Consider the following 10,588-nt stretch of genomic DNA (forward strand, 5'->3'; position numbering starts at 1 on the left):
CCTGAACACTTTCCACAACTTCTCTGAGCAACCTGTTCCAGTGACTCACCATCCTCACAGGAATGAATTCCTTCCAATTTAATGCTAGCCTAATCCAATTTAAACCTACCCTCCATCATCCTCTTGTTCTATCATTCCATGCCCTTTCTAAAAGTCCCTCTGCAGCTCTCTTGTAGCCCCATTAGGTACTGCAAGGTGCCATAGGGGCCTCCCCAGAGCCTTCTCTTCTCTAGGCTGAACAACCCTAACTCTCTCAGCCTGCCTTCCCAGCAGAGGTGCTCCAGTGCCTGGATCATCTTCATGACCCTCTTCTGGACTGCTCCAACAGCTCCATGTCCTTCCCACACTGGGGGCCCCAGAGCTGGATGCAGCACTGCAGGTGGAGCAGAGTGGCAGAATTCCCTCCCTCCAGCTGCTGGTCATGCTGCCTGTGGTGCAGCCCAGGGCAAGGTGGCTTTCTGGGCTGCCTGTGCCCATTCCCAGCTCATGCTGAGTTCCTCATCAACCAACAGCTCCAAGTCAGCAGCAGCTCTTGTGACTCTCACTCGCTGCATCCCCTCCAAATGCTGTGTACCTCTAAGGAGAGTTTGCTTTTATGCCTTTTTATGCCCACCCCTGAGGTAACTGGAGGCAGCAGTAAGATTTTCCCCTTAAACTTCTCTTTTTAGGAGTGATAAACTCAGTTCTTTTTGTCTTTACACATCATAAATGAGTCTGCTCATCACCTTGATTACCTACGACTGGACTTCTCCCAATGAGAAACCCCAAAGAGGACATAAAATTCTAAGGTTTGTTGAATAGAAGGAAATGGTTATAACCCCAAACCTTGATGGACACAAATATAGGCCAGGATGCTCCTGCTCCAGGATGTGTCCAAGAGACTTATCAGGTCCTCCTGTCAATAAAGTTGTCTGTCCAGTCAGTCCCCAACCTGGACTCTTGTATAGGTCTGTTCCATCCCAGGTGCAGACCTTTGCTTTTCCATATACATACTTATACATATATATATATACACATAAATATATATATACTTGTCTATATTCTGTATTTCCCTTCACGTCTCAACTGACCCATTCAGCTTCAGCTGAATTTTGGAATATATATAAAATATATATATATAATATATATATATATTTAAAGTTAATAAGTAAAATAATGAAAGCATTAATGACTTTTCATGAGAACATAATCTAGTTTTACTTCTTTAGATTTAATACATTTTATTTTCATTTCCCTTTAAATGTAATTTTTGTCTATTTGTTCCTGAAACAAAAAATAATAATCTATTTTCAGGAGCACATATTTCATCATTTGTGGTTGATTCTATTAATTCTGGGTCATAGGTTTTTTTTCTGGGAAGAGCCCACACAAGAAAAAGCTCTCAGCCTTGGAGCTGCTTAGTGTTTTGATCAATATAATGACAATCAATGATGCTTTGCACCTTACAAACCAGGAATTTTAAATTAAGAGGCTTTATGAAAAGCTGCAAATCCTATTTGTCCTTTGAGTTGTATGTTAAGAAAACCTACTCATTCCAAAATTGTCAGCATTCTTGTGTATAAAAGATAAAATAATAATTTCTCCCCCCAAAAGATGGCAGTTTATTTCCAAAAGGATGATATAGTCTCTAAGGCTGAATTTGTTCCAGTACTACAATAGGATCCCTGGTTCTGAGAATGGGTAGCACGGCACTGAATGAATTCATATGGGGAAGATTCTGTCCCGTCCCACCACCAAAACAAGGTCCTGGACCTGTTCTGGATATGCTGCTTTGCATTTCCCTTGGTAGCACAGAGGAACAAGCAGCAGCAATGGAAAACATCTTGTTCATTACCCTTTGTTATTGTTCCTTGCTGTTTTCATTAAAAATTCCAGAGAGATTCAGGAGAGGCAGAAGGAAGCACCAGTTTGGCTTTACCCTCCGTACACCATGAGTATGGAATGCATGGGGTACTCCCTGAACATCTCTGTTTGTGTCTTCTCCCTAACTCTCTCTCTCAAACTGCAGTTCACCAGCAAATGTCATTGTCACCTGATCTTAACACAGGTGCCCTTCCTTCCTTCCTTCCCTCTCCCCCAAGAGATGCAAGCTGTGAGCCCCACGTTAGTGCCCGCCAGCTTCTCACCTCACGTGTCTGACCCAAAAGCTCTTTGGACCTGTTATCCCAGGACTGTCTGGAGAAGCAGAGTGCCAACACCAGCACTGCCCTGCCTGGATGCCATCCAAGGCTTGTGGGCTGGAGCTGGCATCCCTGCATGGAGCTGGAGCACAGGGAATCCTGCTCGGTGGGGTTAGATTCTGACTTCTGCTAGGAAGCCCAGAATCCCACTACTCATCACAATTAGTGTACTAAAAACCAGGGGAAATGCTCATGCATTTCATTAATAGCTAATGTTATTAAATAGACAATTAATAAGAGCAGTCAAGTGAATTGTTATCTCCAATAAAAGCCCCGACAATTGCTAACAAGTTAGGAAATGCCAACACAGAAGTTCTCAAAGAAATTGAGACATCGCTACATTGCCTGCTACATTGCCCCTACGCAGAATAACCAGGGTTACAAACAGCTTTCCTGGGCGCAGACTGTAGCCTGTCTGGGAGCAAGGAAATTCCCGCGGCGCCTCACTAACACATTTTTAGAGGAGCCCAGGGACAATCTCAAAGGGATGCTAACTTTCTGCGGCTGGCACGGAATACGCCCGGAGGGGGCGAAGCCGCCCCGAGACAAAGCCGGGGCTGATTCCCGCACGGTGCAGGGCAAGGACAGCGGGCAGCGGGCTGCAGTGCCGGCAGGGGCGGCACGTACCGGGCAGGGACAGCCGGCCGGGGCAGCGACTGGCGGCTCTGCCCTCCCGCTCGGCCCGGAGCCGGTTCCGAGCCGCGCACGGACATGACTAAGCAGCAGCACCTCTCCCTCTCCCTCCGCGGCCGCTCCCGCACCCGCGCACGGCGCGGACTCACCTGCCCGCCCGGCCCCGGCCCCGGCCCCGCCGGCCCGCGGCGCGGCTCCTCCGCAGGGGCCGCCCGCGGCTCCTCCGCCCCGCTCCAGCCGCTCCGCCGCCAGCGCCGCCCCGCTCCAGCCGCTCCGCGCCGCCCCGCTCCGCTCCAGCCGCGCACCCCCCGCGCCCGCGGAGCCGCCGCCTCTCGCCGCGGGGCGGGCCGGGCCGGGGGCTGCCGTCAGCCGCGGCTGGCGCAGGGCTCTTCCTGCCGGGGATGAAGCCCCCGGCGGCCGCCAGCCGGGACCCCCCGCGCCCGCGGTAGGGCGGCGCTTCCCCTCTCCCAGCGCAGCGCCTCCCGCCGCCGCCGCAGCCCGGAGCAGCCCCGCAGCCCCGGCATGGAGCGCCCGCTCAACCTCAGCTGCCTCGCCGATACGACGCCGGACAGCGGCAACAGGAGCGGGTCCGAGGGCGGCCCCGAGGGCGGCCAGGCCCATCTGTCCGTCTTCAGCGTGTTGGTTCTCACCCTGTTGGCCATGCTGGTGGTGGCCACGTTCCTCTGGAACGGGCTGGTCCTGGCCACCATCCTCCGCGTGCGCAGCTTCCACCGGGTGCCCCACAACCTGGTGGCCTCCATGGCCGTCTCTGACGTGATGGTGGCAGCCCTCGTCATGCCCCTCAGCTTGGTGCACGAGTTGTCCGGGCGGCGGTGGCGGCTGGGCCGGTCGCTGTGCCAGGTGTGGATCTCCTTCGATGTGCTGTGCTGCACTGCCAGCATCTGGAATGTCACGGCCATCGCCCTCGACCGCTACTGGTCCATCACCCGCCACCTGGAGTACACGCTGCGCACCCGGCGCCGCATCTCCAACATCATGATTGCTCTCACCTGGGTGCTCTCCGCGTTCATCTCTCTGGCCCCGCTGCTCTTTGGCTGGGGAGAGACTTACTCAGAGGACAGTGAAGAGTGCCAAGTCAGCCGGGAGCCTTCCTACACCATCTTCTCCACCTTTGGGGCTTTCTACCTGCCCCTCTGCGTGGTGCTCTTTGTGTATTGGAAGATCTACAGGGCTGCCAAGTTTCGAATCGGATCTCGCAAGAGCAACTCCATCACCCCCATGACACGAGAAGCACTGGAGGTAGGTCAGCTTTGCTCGGGTCAAGCACTGGCAGCAGGCAAGCCTTTGTAGAAGTGGGGGAAACTTAAACCAAAAGTGTGCAAGTGAACAGTGATCCACCAAAGCCCTGTGGATCCTGGAGGCTTCCAAGGGAAGGCAGACTGCAAAGCTTGCAAACCCAGTCTGTTGGCTCCATCTGAGCCCCCAGCTGTGAGCACTCAAGGTGTAGCTGAAGCAACTTTGGGACGTACTGTGAGCCTGAGCTCCACGTGGGCGAGCGGTGACTCACAGATGTCCCCCCATGGAATGCTGAATCAGTGCTTGCCAGCATGAGTAAGGGGTCACCGTCCCTCCCCTGGGGAGGCAAGGGGACAGTGGATGGATGGGCAGCTGTGTCTGCTGGGGACGATACCCTGGCAACCAGCTGGGGCTTTGGGGACACTGTGAATTTACCCAGACAGAAAGCACTTGTGCAGAATGTCCTTGGAAATCTTTCCTAATCATGACTGCATCGTGTCTGTTCATCCCAGGCACGGTGACTCTGCACTGTAAAGATTTCTTGCAGGGAGGAAGCAAATGTGTGCTAATTTTCTTTCCTCTCCTACCAAGAACTCTTAAACTCAATGGGTTTAGAGGAAGTAAGCAGACTTCTGTGCACGGCATGTGGGTGTGTGCCTGTTCTGCTGATCAGATTGTAAGTGGGGAAGTAATCTTATTGTGCTGCACTATGAGTAACCCCATGTACCCTCAGCACTCTCTCTAGTTTCTAATCTCACTTAAATAGTCTCCATCACCCAGAAGAGGTTATACAGCCACCTTGCCCTCAGTTAGAGTGTGACCTGCATGGCTTGTGCTTCCCCTGGAGCCCTGGCCCTCGCTTGCACTGCTGGGCTCTGTACCCGCTGTGTGGGATCACCTGGCTGGGGTACATGTGGTGCAACTTGTGTTTGTGTTTGGCAGGTGAAAGAAGCTGCCCAGCAGCCACAGATGGTCTTCACTGTCCGTCACGCCACTGTGACGTTCCAGACGGACGGAGACACGTGGAGAGAGCAGAAGGAAAAGAAAGCTGCCCTCATGGTGGGCATCCTTATTGGGGTCTTCGTGCTCTGCTGGATCCCCTTCTTCATCACAGAGCTCATCAACCCACTCTGCTCATGTGACATCCCACCCGTTTGGAAGAGCATTTTTCTATGGCTGGGCTATTCAAATTCCTTTTTTAATCCACTCATCTACACTGCTTTCAACAAAAACTACAACAATGCCTTCAGGAACCTATTCTTTAGGCAGTAGTGAGCAGCAAAAGCTTTCCTGCTGCCCCAGGAAGCTGATTTTAAGTGTCAATGATTCTGACCAAATTCCTGAGGAAGTTCAAAGCCACAGATACTGAGGTGATGCTAAAAATGCAAAAATGCATCACCACGGGTCGTGTGTCCCAGACCCAGTCCCAGTCCCCAGGCAGGCTCTCCATCCCAGCCTCTTAGCTGCTGTTTTTCCTGCAAGTAGCATGTAAGGGCTTCTCCTGCCAGCAGCCTGGCATCCTTGCTCCAGTGCCCTGCTGTGTTCCTCCTGCCTCCCCAGTGATGCTCTGTTTGGTGGCACCAGAGGTACAGAGGCGTCCAGGAGCAAAGAAACCTTGGTTTGGCCACTGCTGGAATCTCCCAGCACTGATCACCTTTGTCCTGTGTGCAGAGCTGGGACCCTATAGCATCAGGAGGTTTTGTGATTACATGTGAGAGTACATATTTTATGGCTTGGCTGACAACATGGTTTGTCTTGTCTTTCACTGGTAAAGACTGCAAAGTGTTTGGTTTTTTGGGAAATAAAAACCTTGGTAAGGGTTAAGCGCAGACTACGAGTACCAAGCTTTTTCTCACATACTTTGGGAAGAACAAATTGTGTCTCTTTGCTTTTGGATTCTATGTAGCAGGGTTTTTAAAAAAAAAAAAAAAAAACAAACTAATTGTGAAAGCTTAATGCATGGTGTACCCTGGAATGAGAGAGAATGCATGGGAAACTCACCTCTCATTCCCCAGCTGCTACGTGTGAGCATCTGCCTCAGACCTTTATGTTCAGAAATACCAGCTGTAAATGCTAACCTTCCTGCCTGTTGTTTCCCATTTTAAAACATGAATGTATTTTGAGCAGCTGTGGGCAGATTTCCTGTAGTTTCAGGGGATGCAAGGGGTGTATTTCAAGTTGCCTTTCAATGAGGAAAGTGTTTTACTATTTCTGAATGCAATCCAGAACTTGAAACCAAAGCAAAAACCCCACTTTGTTTCCATGAGCACTGGGTTGCAAGCAAAGGGCAGTTAATGGCAGGTGATATTTCTTTCTGGAAGCATAATCAAACCATGGAGCTTCTCTTCTGCAAGGACCAGGCTTGAATATTCTTTTTTTTGCCCACCTGTCCTTCTCTGCCTGCCCCTCTAAGGCTTCATCCCATGTGGTTGTTACTGCTCTGTTGCCTCCCTGCCTTTCCATGTTGCCAAATTAATTATAATAGTTGGCATTTCACTCCTAGAATTAGGGTTACACACTTTATACTGCCCTGCTGAAGGACTGACAGGTCTGCAGATAAAGGAAAGCTTTAGTTTTAACTTGGTTCTGGGACAGCCACTGAAATCAGACCACAACTGAAACAGTGGAAAAAAATAAAAGATGGAAGTCAGAACTCCCTGGTTCCATGTCAGATATCTCAAGAAGAGATAAAAGGAAATAATGTCAATAAATGATGGTAAAGCTCCCTGGGGTTGGGTAGTATGCATTTCTATCTGCAGTAGATCGTGAGACATCAGATGTTAAAATTGTCACTGGTCCTTTAAACCAGACAAAAATCCTGGCAGAGTTGGCAATAAAAGCCCTCTTTCTTTTGCTGTGTCTGGACAGGTGAAAATGGAAGCAGAGGTCCAGGTGCTATTTAAGTGTTGCAGCCCTTTCAGGACCAGTTAGACAAACATCCATCAGCACTGACATGGACATTGTTGATCCTGCCTTTTGGCAAGAAGAGAAATAGGATAGCCCTTGACATCTTCCTTAACACCATCTTATAAAAGTCTGTTAGAAATATTGGGTAAAACCCTGCCCTCATTGAAAGCAAAGGAGAATTTTTTCAGTGAATCAGATTTTTATGTGGCATGTCTTGTCTTGTAAAAACATATTTTTAATGTTAATTAATTCAAGGAGAAGATGGGTGGGATGGGAGTAATCTTCTAACTCCCATGCACCCTAACTGTGGGCCAATCTTTCCAACTAGTAAAGAGCATTTTCTTTCTTTGTTAATATATTAAAATATTATTAGTGACATCTCTGATGTATCAAAAATTGTAATAAACTCTTAAACTGTTTTTTTTTACTGACTATATAAAGGCTGTGCTGCTTTCCCTGGACAGTCCATCACTGATGCTGAGTTGTTCTGTTGGGAATTGCTGCTTTTGTTGTGACAAGGGTTGTCTAGCCAAAAATGACTTTGAAAAAATGCTTCCTTGTTCAAGCCTTCAAGAACTTCAGCTAAGCTTGGTGGTGCCTGACAGTAGACTACTTCTTAGGCTCCCAGAGTGATACTTTAAAGCATGGATTACCTGAGAAGTTGGACCTTAGATCCCCATTTTCACACCTAACATAATGTCTGCACAGCCTCATGTCAGTCCCAGCTGTGTCCATGCCATTTTTATTTGGTCTTTGATGAGTGTTCCAGATTCTCTTGTCTCTGTTGTGTGGGGTCCTTGTGCAGGGTGTGGATTCAGCTGTAAACTCAATGTCCACTGTGAGCAGACAGGAGTTAAACTGAAATCAGTGGGAAATTCCCTACTTCAGTTGCAGTTTGATGCTGGGGTGAAGCTCCCTTTCATTACACCCTTTGTTTATTCATGCTGTGCCTTAAACAGTGACAGGGAGACAGGAGATCATTTTGAAGTGACACTAGATAATTCCAATTTGCCTGTAGTCATGAGTATTCCACTATCCTGGTGTAAATTACTCTTACATTTATTTGGCAGGCCACATCTGATACAATCATTTTCTGGAAAGAAACAGCTTCCAGTTGGTGGTAAGATTTGTTCTTTTAAATCTTGACAAGATTAGCAGCTTTTGTATTGGCCAATTCCTGCAGCTCATATTTGAGACCTAACACCATGGGCTTTCCTTCTGAAGATCATCCCTGCATATGACATATGCAATATGACCAGGCAGGGAAAATATAATTATTCTAGAGGTTGCATTGCAGAATCATACTGGAACATGCCACAATGATCTCAGCACAGGGAAGTGGCACAAGGAGACCTGGGCACCTGATCCAGGCTCTGAGGCTTTTTACAAAGCTCTCATTATTCAAACACAGATGCTGAGTGGGCTCCCAGAGATGCAAATCATGTTTGAAGACATAGGCAACTACAGCTTCAAAGGAGGCATCTTGTACCTCCTTGTTCCCATTTATACACAGAATCAGTGGTGTGAAGAGATCTGCCTCACCGAGGCTTTGTGAGGATTAATTACAAAATGTTGATCATGTACCAGGAAGGTGGAACACTCTGGTTTGAATGCTGAGCAGCATTATAAATTGAGCTTCTATTTAATTCCTAGGAAGAACGTTATTACCCATTATTATTGAGTTTTGTACGCAGTTTAATGGCTATATAATACTTCCAGAACAGATTTAACTAACCTGCTCCCACTTACAATTAATTTAGTTCCCTCTCAATGCCCTGACGACCCAATGAACATCTGTTTGGGAGCTCAGTAGTGAGGGCAGCATGTGCTGAATTCCAGCTGCTGCTGAGCATCTCCTCGTGGTGCTGTCAGGGTTCAAGAAGCAGCAGCTCTCTGGGCAGTCTGCTCTGGGTTCCTTTTACTTTTTAGGGAAGAAAGAAAAGGTCATTGAAGAATGCCCATGGATTACAGGACAGGTTGGCTAGCCACCTTCTCCTTCACCCCCAGCCTGTTGGGCTCTCTTCTCATCACAGGCAGGTGATGCCAGGACGTGCACCAGCCCTGCACAGCCAGAGGTGAGCCACACATGACTTCATCCCCTGGTGATGAATTTTTCATGGCTTTTCAAAAAAAGTACTGCTAGGAGATGTGTCCTTTGGATTGTCAGCAGCAGCTGAAAGTGGGAGTTTCCTGGAAGTAGGTAATTAAAGAAATTTCACCTGACAAAGGTAATTAATGGCTATTCCTTCCAGTGATTGCAGTGGTGAGGTGCAACTGACAAAGTGTCAAAGGGATTTCTGCAAGGCAGTGGTTTGAGCTGCTTTGTTCATTGTGTTTTACTCTTGTACCCCTTGTTTTTCCATCACTGGTAGAGCATCCCCGTGGGGCTCCAGCAAAGTCATGGTGAACATGATACAGACACCATGAATGCTCCATGTAAGAACAGTGGGGTGAAACAGCCATGACAAAACATCCCCACTGGGATACACCCTGGCATGAAAATAATGACATTGCCAGCATTTCATTGAATCTAGGACATGGCCAAAGAGCTCTTTAAGTCCTCATTATTTTCAGTTACACTGAGGTGTTGAGGAAGTTGCAGAATACTGGAAAAGAGCTGGAGTTGTGCCAGTATTTTAAAAAGGCAAATTTGGAGAGCCAAGTGTTTCTAAGACAAATGCTGTTGCTGATTTACAGCTTGAAATTGATCCTTGGCAAAAGAAGTGGAGGAGATGATAAATAACTTGGTGAATAAAAATTACAGGAAATAAATATAATTAAAATAATTCACATTGATGTTTTTGATTGCAGCACATGGTTCATTGCTGATGGTGATATAAAGTATTCACTCAATAATGAATCCGACTTGACAACATTCAATGCCTCCATTAAAAATTGAAGAAGAAACCAATATGAGGTTCAAACTGTCCAATAATTGCTTGTGACTTATGGACTGGGAAAGGTGTAAATACAGAAAATAAGGTCACTTCTACAGAGAAGTGAGGATAAAAAACTGGTTGGGAGCATTTCGACCTGGCATGAGGGAAAGCCACGTGTCCAGGAGCAGCAGGATGGGGCCCTGGTTGCAGGAGGAGAGACAAGGCTGTGATGGGGTGCATCAGGAGCTGAACATATGGGACTTTTCAGCATTTCAGGAACAAGCAGGCTTATTTCTTGCCTGTGCATGGGCTGTATCCAGCTGTGGGTTTTATTCTGGTCACTGAGGAGAAGCTGCAATTTCAGTTCATCGTCTTTTTGCTCCTCCCTCCTCCTCACCACTGCCAGGCTGTCAGCCTCAGCATTGCCATTCTGTGTTATTTTCCATGCTGGCCAAGTCAAATACTGTCCCTAATCATCCTCAAAAGCAGGACAGATGGGCCCTTTCCCTGGGTCCCCCAGTGCATTGTTGTTGTTCTCTGTCTATCCATTTCAGCAGTGGGAACAGCAGCTCCTGCGATGCTGAAGCTCCACTGCTGCCCATGGATGGGATCAGACAGGGCTGGGTGCAGCTCCAGGGGTAATCCTTGGACCAGGCACTTCCCACCAATGCTCTCTGATAGGAACTGGGATGGGGAAAGATAAAACTGGAGCTATACCCTCCCCTTGGTTTT

At 48.2% G+C, this 10,588-nt stretch overlaps 1 protein-coding gene across 1 annotated transcript; it reads left to right on the top strand.

Moving 5' to 3' along the window:
* Nucleotides 1-3,335: 3,335 nt before the first annotated feature.
* On the top strand, nucleotides 3,336-5,668 carry HTR5A (5-hydroxytryptamine receptor 5A). The gene is made up of 2 exons (XM_036406688.1): nucleotides 3,336-4,073; nucleotides 5,013-5,668. The coding sequence occupies exons 1-2, from the start codon at nucleotides 3,336-3,338 to the stop codon at nucleotides 5,340-5,342; spliced, it is 1,068 nt and encodes a 355-aa protein (XP_036262581.1). The 3' UTR covers nucleotides 5,343-5,668.
* Nucleotides 5,669-10,588: the final 4,920 nt, after the last annotated feature.

The sequence above is a fragment of the Molothrus ater genome, chromosome 1 (genome assembly GCF_012460135.2).
Source record: "Molothrus ater isolate BHLD 08-10-18 breed brown headed cowbird chromosome 1, BPBGC_Mater_1.1, whole genome shotgun sequence".
NCBI classification, from domain to species: Eukaryota; Metazoa; Chordata; class Aves; order Passeriformes; family Icteridae; genus Molothrus; species Molothrus ater.